This window comes from Rhyacophila brunnea, unplaced genomic scaffold (genome assembly GCF_057557595.1).
Source record: "Rhyacophila brunnea isolate RB1 unplaced genomic scaffold, BYU_Rbru_1.0 scaffold_12, whole genome shotgun sequence".
Lineage (NCBI taxonomy): Eukaryota > Metazoa > Arthropoda > Insecta > Trichoptera > Rhyacophilidae > Rhyacophila > Rhyacophila brunnea.
The window spans coordinates 17392044-17416407 of NW_028232774.1; the positions used below are offsets into that span (position 1 = coordinate 17392044).

General features: G+C 31.5%; 1 protein-coding gene across 2 annotated transcripts; it reads left to right on the top strand.

The window, feature by feature from the left end:
- Positions 1-568: 568 nt before the first annotated feature.
- LOC147077836 (venom serine protease 34-like) lies at positions 569-24364 on the top strand. 2 transcript variants are annotated; one of them, XR_015072243.1, is made up of 11 exons: positions 569-703; positions 5306-5403; positions 5761-5901; positions 7814-7940; positions 13992-14101; positions 14936-15134; positions 15467-15527; positions 15933-16066; positions 19560-19714; positions 22485-22755; positions 23245-24364. XR_015072243.1 is itself a non-coding variant. In XM_085960867.1 (10 exons), exons 1-10 carry the CDS (start codon positions 691-693, stop codon positions 22662-22664), a joined length of 1218 nt encoding a protein of 405 aa, XP_085816993.1. In that variant the 5' UTR covers positions 569-690; the 3' UTR covers positions 22665-24364. The 2 variants fall into 2 exon arrangements, 1 of the variants encoding a protein (XP_085816993.1); XM_085960867.1 differs by having other exon boundaries at positions 22485-24364.

Consider the following 24364-nt stretch of genomic DNA (forward strand, 5'->3'; position numbering starts at 1 on the left):
AATATACAGTTGCCATTAACCAACATTCTAAACTATATTTACTTGATTTATGTTTTCAAAGCGTATATATTTAACATTGTTATGTTATAAGTTATTACTGTTTCAATTTCTTCACTATAATAGCCACTTTTTTGATTCGAATACATTATTCGATCTGTCAAAAAATCGGCTACATAACTCATACGTCTACTTATTTACATAAGTTTAACTGTGCATAGGACTTTTGCGCTTTTGGAACATATTACTTTACTTAACTTTCCATTGTTTTTGTATTTAAAATTTTTCGAGTTGATAAAGTTTTATAGACTATATTATGACTCACTTCAAGTTACGCTATGCCTCCTCCTAAAATCACATAGAGACGTCACAGTAAAACACATGTCAACAATGTGACTTAGATACAAATACTTAATTAGATCGATTACTATTGTAATTTATTACCAAAACTGTCTCGAAATACGGTTGTTATTGTTAATACAGTTGCCGTTGTATGTCCAATGGAGCAAACTTCCTGTTTTTCCGACGCAAATTTTTGCTACATTTTCACGACGCTTTTTCAAACGACGTCAGTTGTCGAGCGCCGTTAAAACAGGCCACAAGTGTTTTTTTAAGTAATTTTACAACATTCGTAAATTACAGTATTAATTAGTTTTTAAGAAGATTCCAAGGAATTACTATCGTCATTTATTAATGACAATGAAGGGTAATATTTCCAAACATTTCTAATTAATTATTTGAATTGATAATTTTTTTTTTTGTAAACATACAAAATTTTGTTTAATTACAAAAACTTATTAAGTATGTTGGTACTTTTTCCCTTTTGTTAAACAACATTTTTAACATTTGTACAAAATCTTTAAATAACTTCTTTTATATTATAATATCACACTACTTAAGTATTATAATTTGTTAATTATGAAACTAATTGAAGCGTGACATTCCAATGTCGAAGCATAGAATGATAATTTAGTTCGAGATATTCATGGTTTTGTTTTATTTTTTGCCCTTAATAAGTAACTTTTTTTGAAAAAATATTGAATACAATAACATTAAAAATTATTATAATTTCAACAAAATCGATTCTAAATTTGTGTTCTTCACCGGGTCCTTTGTAAGGAGGGAGTACAAAAATAATGGAAAGTGGGTGAAACCTTCTGAGTAGAGCTATAACAAGGTTTAATTCTCGAGTTTATAATATATTCTTTAACATGTGTTTAAGTTTATCCCATATTTATAATATGTAACATGTTAATTAAAAAATTAAAATATACCATTTTCAATAGTTGCGCCTGAACCATAAGTATTAAAGTTTTTCACGTAAATGAAACGCGCATTCAATACTGGTAATAGTTCAAGTGGTTTTGTATTTCTTCAGTTTTACGGCCACACCGTCATAAAATTCATAAATCGTAACTAGTTGAAAAGCTTTGGTCCATTGCGACTGGCTTTCACATTTATATCTTATTAATCTGTTCTGTGTTGGTATTTATTGAATAAAAGATCATATCTATATACGTTGACATCAAATTAAAGAGATTTTGATATTGAAATTGAAATTGATTCAAACAAATTATAGATCTTAACAGACATTTACATTCAACAAAAGTGATAAAGCACTGACAATTTTCAAAATCATTGAAACATTTGTCATTTCTAATTTGGTTAGATATCGCATCATGGTTTTGTTAGAGATTTATTTTCGAACAAAATTTTAGTAGCTCCAAAACGTTAATTTTTTTGTAAAAATGTTTCAAATCATATTTATTTTTACGTATATTATTAAAGCTAGTCATATAGAAATATTATGAGATGTTATGTACGTACACTTATATATTATAATTTACCCTTCTTGCCATGAAAATGTCTCAGTCAAGTAGGAGTCCTCCGAGATTTTACATAATGCTTCAAGAAAATCACTTCTATACGGGTGTAATTCCAACGAATTATTTTTTTTTAGAATTTAATTAAAAATATATCCAATAATTTAATTTGATAGTATTTTACATTACCTGATTGAGTATTATATAAACATAAACATTATAAGTTTTGAATAAAACGTACTATTAAAATTTTAAATTTAAACAGACCAAATATTAATTAAAGTCACTATGGGAGAGTTAGAGATAAATATAAATCACTCGATTCCATTTATATATATGGAAGATATAATATGTTATTATGGTGCCCTTACTTTTGGTATTTATTGAATTGGAAAGAGATAATAATTTATTACACCAGCATAAAGTGCGACAAATAAAGATCGCAAAATAATATATAGGCATGCATACATCCAAAATTAACAAGCAATTGAAAACCGACTGCCAATGCAAAGGTTTACTGAATATATTGTAATATAATGGTAAATGCTCATTAAACTACATGCGCGTATTGATAACAGAATAATTTGAAACACTTGCTATGACCATGAATATCTTTTTAAACACAACATAAATAAATTCTTCATTTTAAAACGAGGCAGTTCAAAATTATCTTTAATGGTGTTAATACTATCTTTTATGTGATTTTCAAATGTTAATTCATCCAATACTAAAACATAGAAAATCATATTCTTATTGCTTTGAATCAGATATTTTTTTGTTTGGTAGATCTGGTAGGAAAAATACCCCAAACCTACATTGCGATTTAAGTGCGTTTTACGAATCACCATCGATGTCTTTACGTATTTTTCCTATTTTGCTATCGTGTCCGTTTAAATGCTGTCACATACAAAAATATTGCATAATTTCAAATACAAAAGTATTGGTTGAACATTTAAAAGAAGGCGTATTTGTAAAAATAAATAAATCATGTATTTGACTTCTCTTACTAACGTATCCACTTTAACCCATTGGAGACAATGGGCGCCAATTTGGCACCGCTGTTACAGGATGCAGGACGTGGCAAAAATCAAACAATTTTAATCATATTTAGATTTGTTTTAAGTTGAAATGACTTAATAATAGATGATAGTAATTATAGGGTTCGATATATTTTTTTAAGGATTATTCGACTTGTAAAATCTATTTTTATTTAAATTTGTCAAAATAATGATCAGTTTTACAGGCAAGAGGTTTTTGAGTGAGTAAAATTGATACAATGGCCCTCCATCTTTAAATATCTTAAAGAGTATTATATTTAGCTTCAATTTTAGTATATCTTTCTTTTGTGTTTTACTTCTTTCATGGACTTTTTATATATGTCATTTTGTATAAAGAGGGCAAAAAAAAACACAAAAAGGTATATTTTACTTGTTTTCTTGATTCCATTAACACACAAAGTTAATATAAAATATAAAAAAATAATAGAAGAATTCAATACCTGCCTATAAATTTTAAAAAGATTTCATTGAATTTAATGAATAATCAATTAGTTATATGAATTTTAATAATCAGTGTGCCGTTTTAAGTCAGGACCACTTTCAGGATCAAATTCCCCATTTTTTCAATGGGTTAATTGCTTGACATTTTGTATCTAACGCAGCATATGTGGAACGCTGTGCAATTGGTGGTGTTTTAAGTCTTGTTCTCAAAAAATATCTCTCGAAAAATGTGTTAATACCTACAACTTCACTCTATGGAGACCTATATAATCTTTTTAAGACCAAACAGTCAATAAAAAATCTTGTGGTCCATATTTCCTGGTGATATTAATTTTGATAAAACATATTACTCTTCTAAACTATCAATTTTTAATAATATTTGTCATGGATTTATCTGTAACGCATGAGGGAAAAACATAAAAATCTGTACGAGAGAAGGAGTAAGGGAGCAACGCAAAATTGAAATTTGAGAAATCAGAAATTAATCAGATCGTGAAAAAAAACAAACAAAAACTCTCATGATACCTTGACAGATGCTTTAATACCATATTGAGTGATTAGAGTATTGGAATATCAGTATGTTATCCAATAGATTTAATGATAATTAGAATAGATATAGGTTGCTTTAACCTATTGTAACTTTAGGCAATATACACAATTAATCAAAAAATAGAAACTTTGTAGATGTGAAAGATCCATCAGTTTAGTTCAGCGATGGGGTGCTCGGTAAAGTCAAGAGACTCTACAAAGACTCCGCCAGGCTAATGCAGCAGCTAGCATACAAATAATTAAGTCTGAAACACCAGAACATAGACAGTAAGACAGAATATACTCGCAAACGTATAAAAGAGAGGAAGATAGGGAAAAAACATACATGAAAATGTTTACAGACGGTACTGCCACCTGATAATATTTTCTAGTAGATTAATAATACGCATATTGGTATGAACTCTGTATGAACTGTTTTGTTAATGGGTCTAGATTATTTATAAGATTTTTTATTTGAGATAGTATCAAAATATTAGTTAATGCTTTCAAATTCGTCGATTATGTTCACTATCTAATCAAAACTTTTGATTTACCTTAATCAGATAATATATGATTATAATCTAAACAAAGATTGGACAATATATATGTTTTAATTTTCCTTCGTATATTTGAAAATGAAAACAATATTCATATTTAAACATAGCTACGTTATCAGTAGAAAACATGTTATTTTTATTTATGTTTACTGTCACGCTGTAACTTAGTTAGTAAAATAGTAGCCAAGTAATTAAAATGCATTCTTTAAAAATATTAATTGCAGTGTTTTTTTAAGTATGTAGGTACTAAGTAGATAATAATATATAATATTATTATATTACAGCCACAGAACAGATTAATAAATAGAATTCAGATAGGCTATACCCCAATACACTACATTTTGACGCAGGATTTTGAATGTATGAGTGTCCTACCAAAATGAAACAAATATTAAAGGCGTGCAATAGTATGTGTTGCAACCTTCAAATATACCAATATTTAATGAGCGCCGGTGAATAAACTGAGAGCATTTGTCAGAATAAGGGATAAATTTAAAATGACGTGTTGTTGACACGTGTTTAAGTTTATCCCATATTCTTCCATACTCAAGATCGGTAGCCTGTTACTATACACCCGTTAGGTATTTCAGTTCCCATTGATTCTGTATTCCCTAATTTTAGCCAACTCAATATTTACATAAGTATGTGAATCAAGTCAGTAGAAATCTATATTGATTTTGATTGGATGATTTTTTTTATTAATTAAGATAAAAACACAATATTATATTGTTCTATTTCAGATTCAATATAAATATCCGTATTATTGTAAACTTTATAACAGTTGACAATGCCTTTTTGAAGCAGGTGAAACCGGTCCCGAATAATATTAAACTAAGTAGAATTAGTAATATATGTTGTGTTTTATTTTAATTTTATTTAAACATGTATTTACGTTTTTCAGGGTTCAAGGTATTCCTGAAATTGGCAATCATTTTACCAATCATCCTGATCGCTGATAAAGTTGGTGCCCAGGATGCTAATTGTGACTACTTCCAAAGTGTGAGTCGTCTGCGATAGTTATTGAAAATTTAAATGCGTCCTTTCTCTTTTCAATCCTATGTCTTTCTTTTCTACGTATCTGACTGCATTTAATTTTTTCATCAATTTGGTGGGTTCTCGGCTTCCCTTTAAATCTGCCAATATCTCGGTTACTACCGGATTAGATTTCTCCATAAATTATCAACTGTTCTTCGGTTATCATTGACTGTTATCGTAATTGAAATTGTACACTTTTGTCTAAACTTATTAATTAAACTTCTACATAATGACTATTGTAAAACTTATACAGGCCTAAACATTTACATTTTTTAATATTATAAAAATTTGAATCGTACGAATGTTCTTGTCATTTTCCAGGTTGTATTAGGCCAAACATATTATGTGTATTCTCCAAACTATCCTAACTTTTACAACAAGGGAGTGACCTGCAGATGGCAAGCGTCGTGTCCTGCCAACACTGTCTGCAGACTCAAATGTCCAGAGATTAATCTTCCAGCAGTAAGTAGACATAAATAGACACATTAATTCTCTACAAATGCTCCAAATTTATTATAATTATGCATCCCCTGACGTGCATTGGAAGATTTTAGGTTATCCATTCCGTTAACCAACATTTAAGGGTAGAAAAGAGATGAACAAAATGATTACCCGCCATTCAGAGTCTTGTTAGATAATTAGGAAGGATACAGTTATACAGAAGCCAACTTTCAGATAATAGCACGAGAAGAAATATAATAATATGTTCAATTAGAAATCAAAACCAAATTGTTTGATTCAAAATCAGTATTTATAAGGGTTTGCATTCTCAGGACTCTGATTGATCCTTGATCCCAAAATCACGATATTGAAAGTGCTGGAATTTCAAACCAAATAAACATTCACACGATTTTCATTTGAAACAACAAATTCAAAAATTCTAAGAAAATTTTAATTTAATCTCTTAAAAATCTGTTAAAAACTAGATTTTTTTTGTTTCACATTTTATTAATCGATTACTTTAATTAATATTTAACAACATTTTTATTTATTTTCAACACAGTATAGATACATGATTTCATTTCATCATCATACTAAAAACTGTGCTAAACTCATTGATAGAATGAATTTTCATAATTTCGATGAAAAATGATTCATAAGTAACCATTTACCGGAATTTAGAACTAACTTCACCACAGTATATAAAAGTATTGAATAATATGTCAAATGTTAGCATGTGGCGCTCTCACTCAGCAGACAACTTATACTGGTGTATCTTTATATCTTCAGTAAAATCGTGTCACTAAATTTAAAGTATGTATTTAAGTATTTAAGCAAAAGGTTATTTTCATTTTAAGAAATAGTGAATGAAACTCAGGTACATTTCATTTGATTTCAATTAACCACGACTAATCTCTAGCCCCCTCCAAGAACTTCTTCTATCTCCCCTTATCCTGGGCCAGTGACCTTAAATCATCCGGTCTGGTATCCAAGATTCCCCTCGGTGGTTCAGCACTGTCCATTTTTTTTACATGGCCCGCCCAACAGCGACTACTACCAAGTTTAAGAATATGGAGATACATTCTTCTTGGAAGAGGTTTTGGAGCTCCAGTTTATGCCGAATACGCTATTCTTCTCCTACGAATATGAGCCCATATATCCCACCTTCCTCTATAATGTATTGAGTTCATGCTCATCGGCGAGTTCAATCCTCTAATCCGTAGGTCTATATTCTGTCAATGTAGTATTAATTTAAATAAAACATAAATTGTATCGTACTGTTTCTATTTTTACTTAAAGTTTTCAGTTGAAAATGTCCCTTTGAGGCGGACGAAACTTGTTCAATTATTAAATAAAAGTAAAGTTAGTTCGAAACAATTATTTGCCTTTTATTTAAATTATTAATAGGTACAATACATTTCCACTATGAATTAGTGACAGCTAACACAAAACAAGAAATTCTGTCATTGATAAAAATTCCTAATATCTACTGATTCATAATGATATTCTACAACTGACTCATTCTGGGAAGAGGAAGACATATTTTAATATGTAGGTATATGATAATTACTGAAGAATTGTTTTAGTATATTATGTGATTGAATTGAATATTATTACAAAGTTGCCAGTCTGTGTGTTGATAGGTTCCAATTAATTTAATAACAATAAATGGTGGCTTGATTTTGACGCGTTTGGCTTTGATTGCCTATTTACGTACCTACTTGCATATTTATATGATTTATCAAGTCTGTCAGTGATTTCCAAAGTCGGCACTGCTGCTCCTTTGAGGATTACTAGGCAACAAGGGGGTTTGTCAATTATTAACTAAATCAAACAGTGTTAAACTTCTCACTCCCTCTATTATGTCACATAAAAATTTTATCAATCGTCCCATTCTCTCGTAATATATAATTTTATAAACAAAATATTTCAGTCAACCAGCTGCTCTGGTGACAGACTCCTTGTGTCGAAGACCGGAGATTCTGCGCTTACTGGCGCTGAAAAATACTGTGGAACTGGTTCTCTGGATATCAAGTCATTATCGAACAGTATCTCTGTCGGTAAGTTTTAATTCTAAATGAAATAACTTCAATCTGATAATAGTTTGTTTTGTTCAATATTTTTTTTCAGCTTTCAAATGATAGAAAAATATACTAATATAAGCTTATTTGACAAAATTTCTGTTAATTCTACAGTTTTTAATTTATTGATGTTGACAGGTGTCTTGGGCTAAATAAATTGTTTCAACGGTCTAAAAACAGCTATACAAAGAGTCAATAACTCAAATATGTAAAATAAATACTAACTTGTCTTTAAATAAGGATTTCCAAACCATGGGTCGCGACCCTCGTGCCAGTCGCAAGGTGTTTTCTAGCGGGTCGCTATTTAAATAGTAAACTGTAAAAATATTGACTATGACGCAAAGTTCTATATCGAAATTCATTTTTAATCAGTACTTCGATATTTGAATAAGAATTCGAATCAAATTTCTTACATACATTTATTTATGTCTCGTACGTGTAAAATTTATATAAGTCAGAAAATCGAAACTCGGCTAATGTCGTCAACCAAAAAAACAAAGAATTAGGCTGAAAGTGATAAAATATAGTAATAAGTATAGTATATAATAAAAGTGCAGTGAATAATTTATAAAAAGAATTAGTAACCGGTGGAAAAGATAAAAAACATTTCATTAGGAAAGGTGTAATGTCAAACAATAAAATAAAATAGAGACCAGTACGGTGGAAAAAAATGTGACGATTAATAATCTACGTGGAAAAAACAGTAGAAATGTGATAATTACGAAGTTAAGTAATAAAAATTAGATAATGGTGAAGAGATTAGTAGAATAATCTACGTACAAAATGTTGTCTTATGATTATCATTAATGTTTTCATCAACCTATTAAAATAATCTTTCATGCGAAAAACGTTGAGAACGAGTGTTTAAAAAAAACATTTTATTATAGTTCCACTAAAGCCAATTGAATTAATATAACACAACATTTATTTTATAATTATTCCAATTTAATGAATACTAAACATGCAAATAAATACAATTTTCTGATAATTTACATTCTCTACAAGTGTTTTATTTAATCAATACGTATTTAATAATATTTTTAAAAAGTCAATTACCATGTTAGATCTTAAGATATACATATCTTCAACCTTTTGACGAGTAATAGTTATTAAGCATTTGGGCAACATATTGTGTCCTTGCACTGGATCAAATACAAATTAAACAACATGTATACTTTGATTAGCCGTGGTTTCCAACCCGCGACCGATGGCTTCGCATTTATATAAAAACGACCGCTCCACGCACCTACTAGAGAGAGCCTAGGCCCTAGGCCAGTGATTCCCAAACGCGGGGCATACGCCCTACCGGGGGGCAATTTGAATGTTTTGGGGTGCAAAAAGGTTACCTTGACAATCATTTGAAGAAGAAGCATAGCACAAGGATCACACTATTTTTCTTACGAGTTGTACATGTAACCTAATATACATATTTACTTAAAAGGTTAAATTAAAAGTAGTATTGCCTGTGTGCATTTTTTATTTGAAGCAATTCATTTTTTTTCAAAATTATTTAGGTAACTATAAAATTTTGATAAGGGGGGAATGGAGATTTCTGAAGCGTTGAAGTGGGGCTTGGCAAAAATAAGGTTGGGAATTACTGGTCTAGGCCAACGTTTGTGCCGAGATATTAAAAATAATTTATTGATGTTGACAACTTTTTCGGGCAATGAGACCATTGTTTACTATTATTTTTTTGTATTGTGACGATACCTAATTCCAATAAATATAAATAAAAAGGATTTCGATAGGTATACTAATACAAGTTTCTATTTTGTAAAAAAATCAACGATTTTTAATTAAATCAAAAATACATTATAACTATGAAAAATCTCTCCGACACTTAACTTATTAACTGTATTTCAATGATAAAAATAATTATAAAAAATATGTCGCGCCGAGATAGACGAGTGGTAACGTGTCCGCTTATGAAGTCGTGGGTTTCGGGTTCGAATTCTGAGTGATGTTTCAATGTATGTTTGAACACAGAACGTGGTCCTAATGGGTTCGAATTTTATCCATAACATAAACAGGTGCAAACAAGATGTTTTCAGAATAAACGGTTGAGAGGTGGCCAAGATCTACATTAGATTGTAGAGCAAATATTAATAAAATTATTTAGAGCATTCATATAACAAGTGTTCAACGAAGGTTGTAATATTTTTTTGCATTTGAATCGTTTTTTGCGACCTCACCGTAAGTAAATGCACTCTGACAAATACAGTCAATTCCCGCGAATATAATAAATTTATTCAATATTGATATCTTCGAAGGACCACAGCTTTCAAAAGGTTTACGGCATTTTACGGCGAGCGAGAATGTCTTTTCTCAACGAGAATAGACCGTCATTTACTATATCAAAATAGGAATCACGCACATTCTAGTGCACGCCAACTAAGGTTTTGAGAAGTTGCTCCTAGGACACTCTCAGCCAGTGGCAATGCGTCCTTGAGAGCGCTAGAGTGCTGAACACCCAATTTATAAGAAAAGAAAATATTTTTTTTAAATATTTCATTTATATTTGATTTATTAAAAAACAGTGTTCTGGTCTATTACTGTAGTCATTAATTTATATACAAAAACAATTCTAATATGTGTTTTAACCGCCTATTTTAAATCCTATGTATAATGTCCATGAGTGCGAATTTTCAAAGCGCACCAGTAATCCTGATTTGAGATAATGAGAATGAGTGAAATAGCAATAGTCATATTATAATATTCTTTACGTTAATTTGCTGATTGGGAGCGCCGGATAATAAAGTATAATCTCCATTCCGTAGAAGTCAATATGCTCCGCTTAGGAGGATATATTTGCAGTATATATTTCAGTCACCAGCGCATCTATAATACTTTACACACAAGGCCACTATCGGCAACTATCGGCGGCTATCGATTTTCATATTTACGTATTGAGGTATTATAATTGTTGCAATAAGTTAGCCTTCTAAACTGTCAAAACTCTCTATCTCGCTCTAAAAATTAACACAGTCAAGAGAGGTGCTGTTAAAATAGAGTACTTTTTGACAGTTCAAACAATATGATAAACTACCCTCGATAGCCACTGATAGTCGCCGATAGCAGGCTTGTGTATAGAATATATACGCAGGTGTCATTAGAAATTAAGACAATGGTGGGACAATTTTAACGATCGATAAATAATTATTATTAAAGTCGAAGTCTGTTGCCTGTTAAAACCTGTTTATTTCTCATAAATATTAGTATAATTTATAGTACTGTTTCTTAACATATCAGAATCATTTTTTTAATCTGAGTGTAATTAAATAACTAAAATAGCAAACGTCTTGTTTGATGAGCATAAATCTGAGCTGCGCCTACTTATTTAATTATTTGTCTCGTCTCTTATTTATATAGTTCAGATGGCGTATGTATTTTAATTGTATATATTATATACTTAAAAGTCATCGTACTTAACTAAACATTAAATAAATAGTTGCATGAGATAATATTAATAGTATATAATTCAAATTGTATAGTTCACTACTTATATGGAAATGAATTTGGATTGTGAGATATTATTCACGGACGTTCACAACCTAACCGAAAAAAAATCTTTTTTTTTAAACGGTGAATGTTCAAACATGCGCGTTAACATTATTTTACTCCCAACTTCAATTATATTTTGTCAATTTATGGCTACGGCCGTATGTTGTAGCTTAACCACTGGGGAATGCCAAAAGAAATGGCGTATTTCAAAAAAACACTACCTTATTCTTATGGCAAAAATTATTATAAAGCAATCATTATTCATAGGATGTTTATCACACTTGAATGGTCAAAGACATAGCTTATAATTAGGTACATTAGAATTATCTTCAAATGTGTTAATCTTGCCCATTTTTTGAATAATAAAATGCCTAATTCTTGTCAAATTTGGGATCACAGAGATTATCAATATAATTTTTTATCGTAAATATTTTACTAAAATTATCTCGTGATAAATTATACTAATGGTTTTAGAAATGCGTTTAAAAATTAATAAATGTAAAAAATTTTAACACCACTGCACAGTTATGTACTGAAATATGACTATATTCTAAAACATTAGAGCGAGAGGTTTAAAAGAATACTATTTTATGTAACAAAAATACTTTATGTGGTCATCAAATTTTTAAAATAAATATAAAGGATAATAAGGCTTCAAAATTATATAAATAGATTATCTACAACGTTTAAGGTATGTCCAGGATCATGCTTTGAAAATAGAACAAAAGCTCCATTTTGACCCACACTGAGCACGTCCGCCCTTAAGGGGGAGACGCATGCCAGCAGAGAACCTAGCGGAAATATACGAAGCTTGCAATTTGAGATTTTTTTTGATAATTTACAATTTCAACTGTATTATTTAATAAATATGTATCCGAAAACATTAAAAAGATTTTTTATTTTTTTTTAAACTTAAAGATAAACTTACAATAATTGTAAAAAAATGTAATAAAATGTGAATTCGTTACAGGGTCAAATATTATTATTGCATTATATTTTATGGTCATAATTATCATTAAAATTTAGTTTATTAAGTTTTAGATTTTATGTAGTGTAGATTTTTGACTAATTCATCGTTATAATATTTTTTATATATATTTTAAAAAACATTGATTTTTATAAAAATATAAATGTGCTAACTTGAAATCCTTTTTATTTATATCAACTCGAGCCATGCCTAAAATAAAATTTGATATAAATAAAATGGATTTCAAGTTATACACATTTATATTTTTTTTTTAAATCGATGTTTTTAAAAATATATATAAAAAATATTAAAACGATGAATTAGTCAAAAATCTACACCACATAAAATCTATAACTTAATAAACTAAATTTTAATAATAAATATGCCCATAAAATATAATGTAATAATAAGATTTGACCCTGCAACGAATTCACATTTTATTACATTTTTTTACAATTGCCAGTTTATCTTTAAATTTAAAAAAAAATAAAAAATCTTTTTAGTGTTTTCAGATACATAATCATTAATAACTACAGTTGAAATTGTAAATTATCAAAAAAAATCTCAAATTGCAAGCTTCGTATTTTTCCGTTAGGTGCCTCTTTTCGCCTCTGATAGTATAAGCGTATAAGCATCCCCCTTAAGAGCAATAGTGACCTACGAGCTTCGATATAATGAAAAACGAACACAAGAAATGCAGTCTGAAAATAATCGTTTGACAAATTATCGAAAGGAAAATAGTTATTATGTTAAAATAAAGATATCGAAGAAATTTCTTCTGGACGCGCTCTAAAATAAGCTTGCAAGAAACTTCGTAATGGCTCCAGATAATTGACCATATTCAAGAATAGCACTCACTATCGAGACGTAGAGTGTACTTAATATTATAATAACATTATAATAGTCATAAACATTCATTTGACTTTGATACTTTGAAGAATTAGTGTAAACAAAACATTATAATAATAATAATAAATAGTATGTAGGTAATATTAAATTACTCTAAAATTGTTTTTGTACTCGTATGTTGTTTACTCGATTATAAGTTATTACCTAAGTAATCTAACCGTCGTATCCTATTTAACAATAAAATTGTAGCAGGCATCTCTCGTGGTGCAGCGCGTAAGGCGCTGACCTTCCACCCGAGAGTTCTGGGTTCGATTCCCGGTGAGGACACAATATTTATGTGATTTTCTCAAAACTTGAGTGTTTGTGAATGTTCAAAATAATTACTAACAACCACCTTGAAAGAAAAAGCAAGGACACGGTTATTAATAATTCTAAAAAAAATATAGCCAGGAAAATCAGGTTAATAGAGTACCTAATTTTTTTAGATAAATGAATGCTTGTATAAACATACTTATATCAAAATGATAGCCAGTGGGGCAGTAACAAGTCCTTTTCTACATTATTTAGATCGATCAGGAACACTTTTATGATGCCAATTGTCTGCGGCACGGACTGATACAGGTCATATAATTTAGGCACAAACCAATCCAACTACCACAATTTTTGTAAGTTCGACTATGTAGTAATAATTAAACCTCAATTCTGCATTAAAGGTCTGATCTCCACTCCAACGAGCACTGGTGGAAAATTCCTCTGCAACCTAACGGCAGAGTCAAATAACGTCACTCCACCACCACAATGTGATTGTGGATGGAAGAAAACTGTAAGACAATCATTTGTTTCACTGTAGCCATTTAACGTTATATTATAATAATCATTAAATCTAATGGCCCTTACAAGCCATGAATACCCCCTTGAATGACTTTCACCAGATTTACAGATTTTCAGAGCGTGCGAAATTTCCCGTCTTGCAAGAAAGTTGAATGTAAAAGGCAAAATTTCATTATTATTTCCTCCAATAATCTTAAAAATTCTGAGACAAATGTCACAATTTAATTGACGTTTGCGTTCATATACTCTTACTTTCTTTTGTAGACACGCAAATTCATTTTATATAATATTTAGGTACTAATAGTACTAATAGTAAAGAAGTCGCCTGTGGTAAAATTTTGTTCAGTATTACTGAAAATTACTAATATTTCCAAAATTGACAAAACGAGACTATTACACTAGGATTAGGTGTTTCTGTTTTTTTGTCTCATTAACAAGCTATAGCTTTATGATATACATATATATAACACAAAAAATGCAATAAGTATCTACTTGAACTAGAATATATTGTTATTTTTTTTAAATTGTGTACTGTCTGTCGGAATTCTAACAGTTATTGACCGGTCAATTAGGCTGTATGTTTAAAAAAATACTGGTTGTGTGACATTCTAAAGTTTTTGATCTGAAAACAGAAATATCATGTCTCTGTGTGAGAAATCTTCATAAACCGTATACAAATCTTATCTGGGAATACTAGTTTAACAACATATAGCTCATTGTCTACTCCTTCTGTACCTTCACCTAGCATTGAATGGTCCCAGCTGACGATTATGTCGAAGTTCAACGAGTCGAACTAATTAATTGTAATATGTTATAATATTTTCAGACGAGGATTGTAGGCGGACAGCAGACCGGAATCAATGAGTATCCGATGATGGTGGCCTTGGTGGACGTAACACTCAAAATTGTGTACTGCGGCGCTGTTATTATTGACTATAACTGGGTCCTGACAGCGGCCCACTGTCTGTCCAACCAACAGGTTTCGAATGTCGGAGTCCTCGTAGGAGAGCATAACCTAAAATTAAGTAAGTATCCAATATCAAATAGGAGATACCCACCTTTCAATAGTTTACAATGTGTCAACTGATATTTGTGTGATATTTTCGTACATTTTCAATAATTTTTCAGCGAGTGACTCGAATGCCCTTTGCAACGAGCCTTCAATGGACTGTGTTGTGTTCGATACGGTTTGATACGGTGTATACGGTTCGAACCGATCAAAAAGTGCAGTTTCCATGAAACTATTATCTTTCAGTACAAATATTAATATGACAGTTTTCTCGACTGCAGCATCTTTATAATAAATTAAGTGATCGATTATTTCATGCTAATTGTTTTCTCTTCTTCTGAATTTCAGATGACAGTCCCGCGACTTCCTTGATCAGAGCTGTTCAATTTATTAAACATCCACAATACGTGTGAGTACTGTCTTATGACTTATCAAATTCAATTGGCTGTGAATTGCCCTCTGTAGTAACCGTGGTTTCACCCAGATTCTTCTACGTTTTCGTTTTGAAAACTTCCGTAAATAAATATAACACGTGATACCCGCTAAACACAGCAACAATTCGTCGTCCATGGCTCGAGACGCTTTGACTGAGCGTCTTGTGTCGAGCTACTTGAGCGTGTGGACGCCACGACGAGCATGCTTCCAAGTCAACATGTTCGATCGAGCAAAACCGTCGAGCAAGAATGTACGTGTGTACTTAGCATTAAGTTCATATTACATAATATATACTCTTCGTACATAGTATGTATGCTACATAATATACTCGTACATAACGTCATGTCATATTTCAATAACTGAATTATTTATATTTCAGGAACGGCTATGATTATGATATTGGTCTTGTGAAAACCGATACAAGAATTGTGTACAGTGACAGAGTTGGACCAGTATGTCTTCCCTTTAAGTTTTCCAACACCAACTTCGCAACTGCCAACGTCGAGGTCCTAGGTAAGCTATTATCACATAATATTTTAAGCTTAATGGTATATTATTTGTAAGCAGAATATACCACAGAAGAGATTAATAAATATAATTAAAATAGGCCCTATACAATACATTTTGAAGTAGGGTTTTGAATGGGTGAGTGTCCTACGACAAAGATACACACATTACAGGCGTACACTAGTCTATACTTCAACCTTCAAATACACTAATGTTGAATGAGCGTCAGTGAATAAACTGAGAGTAGTAGTATCAGAACGAAGGACACGCTTAGAATGACGTATTCTTGACACGTGTTTAAGTTTATCCCATATTCTTCCATACTCGAGATCGCTTTCATGTTACTCTACACCCGTTATGTATTTCAGTTCCCATTTTTTCTGTGTTTCTTGGTATATACGTATTCAAGTATATATATATATATATATATATATATATATATATATATATATATATATATAAATAGTTATTAATACATATCGAAATGCCTTACAAAAAAATAAAGAAAAATGATCGTAGGTATATTAGAAAGAAATTTAATTTTACATAATATGAAAGTAAATCGTTATCGCAGTGGCAATTACCAGATATAAAACGATTATTTGACGTGTACCCTGGCCCTTTAAAAGTAACTAACATGTACGTACTACCCTATCTCGTGTCCGGAAACTTGTACGTATGCAGTTCGTCGGATCACACTTCACCGTGAAAATGTTGTATCGGAAATGGAAATATATAGATTAATGACCATCCAACCTCTTTGGATCATTATATTACTGACATAAAATTCATGTCTACATAAAACACGGTTCTTGTCGGCTTATAATTCTTCACAGGAGACCACCAGCAAATGAATTTTAAAAATAGCCGATATACTGGATTATTTATTAGATTAGGTTAGGTTGGGTTTTTCGTTAGGTTAAGGAATTTTGCCAAAATCAGCCATGAAAATTGAATTAATTTTCATATTGAATCTAATAAAATTGAAGACCGTAGCTATAGCATACAGTCATCTCTTTCCAATAAAAAGCTCGTGGCGAACTGTGCCACGGTGAAATGTTTTACGTACAATTTACATGTAACCATCCAATATACAGTTATTAATTATTGCACTCGTAAATAATATCAGAAACTATGGCCACCTGTAAATTTGGGAAAATAACTTATTATTGTATCTACAATCGCAGCTGGTATTACGAACGTTTATTATCGTTACAAAATAATATTTAAAATAATAAATTTCGTTTTTTTTCTCTTCTGTTCGAATCAAGCCGAATATGATAGAACTAATTTATTGCCACGGAAATATACATAAACATAGTTAAGATATTATTTACGTTGATAGGTTAAATAATATATGCGAACTATCAATAATACACCCTTTGCCCCTTTTCATGAATATTACTCGACAAACAGTGGCGGCTCGAAGACTTCTTAGGTGGTGGGGTTTAGCCATTAATTATTACATATACATAACTACCTACTTTTTCATATTATACATTATGTACCAAGCTACTTATGATTTTATTAATGAGGAATTCAGTAATTTTTCAAAACAAATAATAATATGATTATCTGAGTCGTTATTTAATTAAAAATCAAATTAAAAAGCGTGCTTAAAAATATTAACTTAATCAATAATACGAGGGTGGGTCAATAATTCCTTAGAAAAAAGCATTAAAACAGGTTTTATTTTTGTATTTTTTTTTTATTTCTCAACATAATTTCCTTGGAGCTCAATACACTTGGTTAGACGTTTCTCAATTTTTTTTAAACCGTCAGAAAAATAAGTTTTCGGAAGGTCCTCAAAATAAGCATTTGTCCGATCGATGACTTCTTCATTTGAAAAAAAACGTTGTCCACTTAGCCATTTTTTTAAGTTTGGGAAAAGGAAAAAGTCACTGGGGGCTAAATCTGGCGAATAAGGTGGGTGGTCGACCAATTCGAACTTCAATTCTTCAATTTTAGCCATTGATCGTAAACATGTGTGAACACGGGCATTGTCTTGATGAAAGAGGATTTTTTTTCTGTTTAAATGAGGCCGTTTTTCTTCAATTTTGTTTTTTAGCTGGTCCAATAAAGATGCATAATAATCCCCTGTTATTGTTTTTCCTTTTTCCAAATAGTCAACGAAAATAATTTCACGTGCATCCCAAAATACAGTAGCCATAACCTTACCAGCTGATTTTACGGTTTTCGCCTTCTTTGGACATGGTTTGCCTTCGCAATCCACTGCTTTGACTATTCTTTCGTCTCGGGAGTATAGTGGTGTATCCATGTTTCATCTACAGTCACAAAGCGACGAAAAAATTCATCCGGATTGCGTTGCATGAGCGACAACAGGGCTTTAGAGGCCACCACCCTACTGCGTTTATTGTCGACTGTGAGCAAAGGCGGCACCCATCTTGCAGAAATATTTTTCATGCCCAATTTGTCATGTAAAATAGAAATGACGCTACCTTTTGAGATCCCTGTAACCTCAATTATCTCACTCAACTTTAATCTTCGGTCACTTAACACCATATCGTGGATTTTATTGATCATTTCTGGTGTAGTCACCTCTACAGAACGTCCTGAGCGTGGTTCATCCTTTGTTGATGTACGACCACGTTTAAATTCATTTAACCAGTTATAAATAGTTGCAAGTGAAGGAGCAGATATGCCGTGAACTAAATCCAACTCATTTTTTATTTCCTTTGCTGTTAACCCTTTTATATTAAAATGTTTAATAACAACTCTAAACTCAATTGTCTCCATTTTCCATTTTTCCATTTTCGACAAGCAAATTTTTTTTTTAAATGTACGAGAAACACACAACAACCCGACCAATCTGATTGAAACTTCGCAGCATACTGAATCGGTAGTGCCGCTGCATGAAAACAAACCGCTTGCAGTACTAGTCGCGCCACCTGTCGGCTTTTCTAAGGACTTATTGACCCACCCTCGTACCTAATTATTATTATTGACTTACCATTATCAGTTTTGAACAACGACATACAGCGAGCGTTTTTACTCACCCATAAGTTATTTAATTCGCTCCCCAGTATGCGTATACTAACGCTAATGCATTCACATGCTTTGTAGAACAAGATTTTTACCACGGTGACGGGATGGGACTGAGTGACCCCGGTCACCGAAAAATAAACGTCATAGATTTCTTAATTTGTACATAGGTGTCACTGTGAAATATAACGGGTTTAATTTAATTAATTATTTTAACACTGCGTAATCATCATTATGTTATTACATAATTTACGATCATTGCTTTATTTATTTATATAATAATAATAATAAATATCTCTATAAAAGATGGAGAAAATAAATCAAATAGTTCATTCAATCGTGTAATTAGGTAGGTATATTATGACAATGATAATAATATTGGACGTATATTTTTGACATGATAACGATGTGGGGATGGTCCCTACATACCCTTAAGATAGAGTCGCCTCTGTTGACAACATTTGTTAAACAAACGGACAATTATTTAACATTACAGGATGGGGAACACAATCCTTCGCCGGCGCAGATTCCGACTATCTCCAGAAAACGACCTTGAAGGTTGTCGATCAGATTGCATGCGCTAACACCATGGGAACGGTCGTAAACACACGGACCCTCTGCACATTCGCATCAGGCAAGGATGCATGTCAGGTAAGCAAATTATTCCAGTAAATATAATATTACGTCTGTCAAAATCCACCTGTTGGAGAGTGATAAGCTCAGATATACATTATCTGTTTATATGTGATCAATTTATGTGCATAATATTAATCCGATGAAAGTATTACGAACCTACGTCTTTATTCCATGTACCCATCGCGAGTGGAATGGAATGTATGGTTGCCTAGTGTAATCAAGGTGATAACCAGGGACGGCTCTTGTATAGAAGCAAATGTGCACTGATCTCCCAAATTATTATGTAATAATATGAACGTAGTCAAATAACTACATATTGTAATAATTAATTATTGTAAACTATCTTTAATTTGTCGCCCGTCCGCTACGCGCATCTACGTACGTATTTCTGGCGTATTTTAACCGGCCGCTGAGCTGGATGCCTGCATACATGTACGTCTTTCATAGTATTTGTTGAATGTTCGAAAGAGGATCTGTGCTGCCCAACCACATTATTATTTCTGAGTTCCCTGTGCCCGACCGTAGACGATTTTTTTTGCATGCTGCCGATATGTACCTCACTGAACGTACAATTTTTACCTTGCTTTGTGCAATGTTCTCCCTCCTAGCGCTTCAAGTATAACTAACAGATGTCGCGATTTACTGGCGCGTTTATAATAATATTATTGTACGTACGTATGAATTAGGTAAAAGGTTCCCGCGCAGTATTTAAAAATACTAGGTATATTATTATTTCATACGTTATGAGGTAAATGCTCCGTTGTGTGATGCGCCATGTTAATATTGAATCAATCAAAATATCGATTAGAGTAATATTGTGATCATTAAGTTAGGTACAGCCATCTCACCATACGAATACGATTTTATAATTATTTTCCATTTCAAAATTAAACTTTTTAATATTTTAAACTTTTTAATTATTTTAAACTAAATAATTTTAATATAAATCTACAGCAAATTAAGTCAGTAACATAATACATAAAATATACCTACTTATACTTACTATTATTTTTGACGTTGAATGTCTTTCAAATCAGTCCCATTTTGAGTGCAATTCTGAAGTTGAGGTGTACAAAAGTAGCAAATTTTTAACACAAGTGATATCCCGTTTGAAAATTAATGATCCATGCCTAGTATTTATAAAAATGAGACAGCGCGTATATGAGAATAATGTGGGATGACAAATGAGGATTTTGCGGCTTTTCTCAATGACACATGTCTAAAATATTTACATCAGTTACGATTTATGGAAGTTACGAGTGACAAACGTGGTAACTATGTCGGCATATATGAAGTGTAATTAGGTACAATAAAAATCGAAAAAGGTGTGTAGGTACCTATTGCCTTTTGCATCATACTTATCATACCAGAGGCTTGAAATTTGTAACTTTAGCAACAAAAAATTTCTGTCCGTGAATGTAAGCGTCTTTTAGCATACGCCTACCTCCACCACGAAGGCTATTACAGATTTTTTTTCAATACCATGAAAAGAAAAATGCATGTCTTTATTTGCACTCCCTAATTTTATTATCACCGGCCGCCACTAGTGATAACAAATCGTTAATCACATACCAACATATTGTAGATCCTGTAATAAAAAGTTTTTTTCGCCTGCGGCGCTACCGTCACATACAGAAACATTAATAAATTAAGGTATATATTTTAAAAGGTTTTGATTAAATGTACCTTTATTGTTGTAGTTCTACTACGTTCTATCAATTCGTGTTTAATATAAATTTGTGCAACCTATTTTCCAAATACTAAATAGATGTATACTGCTGTATGTACTTGTATGTATTGAGATTTGTAAAAAATATGACTGTTTCAATCAAATAATGTTTGTATTATTTATGTAAAAATTAAATTAATGAATTGTTTGAATGCATGGATACCATTTCCATATCTAGCAAGTCCATGCCAGTGGTAATAATATGACAGTGGCGAAGGCTCCATACAAGGCGATTGTTTGAAGCCTACCTTAGATCTTCAAGTATTGAATTTAATTTTTTTTTAAAATTTGATTGTGCGGAAACCATCTATCGTCAAAATAATTAATTAATATATATTTTTAAAGTGAGAGTAATCTATCGTCAGAATTTAGAATAAATAAAAAATACGTGACAAGCGCCATGTGTTTTCTATTGAGTATTGAAATAGGTAGCGATTCCTTTAAGAGAATTTCGACGATAGTTTTGTATGAACTGCACTTCACGTGACATCAGAGCAGTCTGGCTTTTTTCATACAAATCTGTAAGCTTAAAAAGCGAAGCCTACCGCATATATTTATTATCGATGACTGCTGCCTTTATTCCAATAATAAATAATTATTAACAATACGATAATTTAAATCAATCACATTATAAAGATAGAATATTTTTAAAAATAAATTAATTAAGTAATTAATTCAGTCATTGATTAACATAAGTTGATAATGCTATATTTACCGATGATGTATTGTAGGCGTATGTTATCTGTAAGTATAGGAAAATACATAATTTATACTCATCGCTCAATTGTATATCGTCAGTGAGCAATTGAAATTTCATCAATTTAATGTAACGTTGACATTTATTAGTGTATACCTATTCATCAGTAGTAATATAGTATTAACATCTTTTTTCCCGTAAGTGTACGTGACAAGTGCGTTCTTTTCTCTGATCTCCACAGCCTACCTCTTTCCAAAAGTCACCCTTCGCCACTGTAAATAATATGATAACAAATGACAATCAAGTAATATTTATATTATCATGTAGGTATGTTTAATATTATTTTTGTTTATTTTCAGCATGATTCTGGTGGCCCAGTCCTATACCAAGATCCATCTAATGGAAGACTATACCACTTGGGTGTTGTCATTGGAGGATATGGCTGCGCGACCTCTAAGCCCGGTCTCAACACGAGAGTTTCTCAATACCTTCAATGGATCACTGCCAATACCCCTGGGGCAGTATTCTGCCAAAAATAAATGACTATCCGTATTTTACTACCTAGCTTTCTGAAGTATCTATTTTTGTTGTTCTATATCACTTTTTTGGTCATTACTAGACATCAATACAGTGACACCCCGATTCTACGATTTTCAAGGGACCCTAGAAAAAAAACGATAAATGAGGGATATATATAAAAAAAATTAAATTAATTTTCTCCTGTATTTTTTCGACGTCCTCTCAGTTTCTCAGCTAGAGTTCTAGTTTTCTTCATGAGGGGCATTTTAGTTGCGACTTATAAAAAATAGTGATACAAGATACGAGGCAAGCCTGAACGTCGACCAAACCTGTGCAAACAAAGCGACGCGACTGAAAAGTCTGTAATAGTTTGTAAATCATAAACAATTCTACGAAAGCGAAATGAAAAATATTCAACAAAAACGGTCAATCGGGATAACATTTGTGACGGGACCATAATATTTAGACGATAGATCGAGGAAAACGATAAATCGAGGAACGGTTAATGCGGGATTATTTAACATTGTTCTTATGGGTGTTTGGCGGGACTTTCAAAAATGAACGATCCGTGCGGGAAAACGATTTATACGAGAACGGTAGATCGGGGTTCCACTGTATACTAAATTAATAGTATTTTAAATGTATTTGTATTTTTTTTAACGTGGTGATTCTTAGCTACCGTGCTAACTAAACTTATTCCTTAATTACTCGCCACAATTTTACATTTTTCAAGAGCATATCATGAAAACTTTCCAATACCCTAGTTATATCAGCCGTATACAGTGCTCAAAATGGACTTTATGATGCAAATGATCGCACCGGAGCATAGTTCTGGATCGTGGTATTCTCGAGACTACCGCTCCGTCTCGTGAGAAATTAAAAATGGCATTACCACAATCATTACTATATTTTTTTTAAATCAAGGATAATAATAAACTTGACATATCGTATACCTACCAACAACAATAAAGTTTTGTGTTATTTCGTAAAAAGATTTTCTGCGATCTTACTATGACATAAATAGTGAATATTAAGAATGTTGTACGATACCATAGGATTTGGGTGAAGTGTTCGCTGGGTTTGCTTCAAAGGATTCGCATCTTCAATGTCTGTGGATATTGTATGATATTACTAATTTCACGAACTAAACGACCGGAAATAATAAATTATTTCTAAGTACCCATGTACAAAGCAGTGGCATCCCATGGGGGTAGACGGCCGATAAAGTAAGACAACATAATAATTATTAATTGAATTTAATAAAACGTAAAATTTTTATAGTACTTTTTCCACTTTTAATAATAAATCTGGACCAGTTTCGTCCGTCTCAGAGAGACATTTTCAAGTAATTAGATTAATAATACAATGCATTTCCAACGTGAATTGACAGTTAACACAATAAAAGAAAAAGAAAATTCCATTTTTAATAGTATATTTCGTAAACAATTGTTTTTTCGCCAGCGGCGCTAGAAATCACTCCCTGCCCAAATCTTTAATAGTAGTGTGTATCAAATGTATGTCTTAAACCTGTTATTGTCCGTCTAAGGTAATTAGGTAACACATTAATATTTTTATAAAATGATTGTGCGCTCCGGTTCATCAACTTTTCTATTTCGAGCGCTGGTCGTAGGTACACAATTTATTATATGCAGTATTATTTGTTTCACTACTATGATTGCGGTTATGCATTATCGATAATAAACCAGTGGCAAAGACTCTA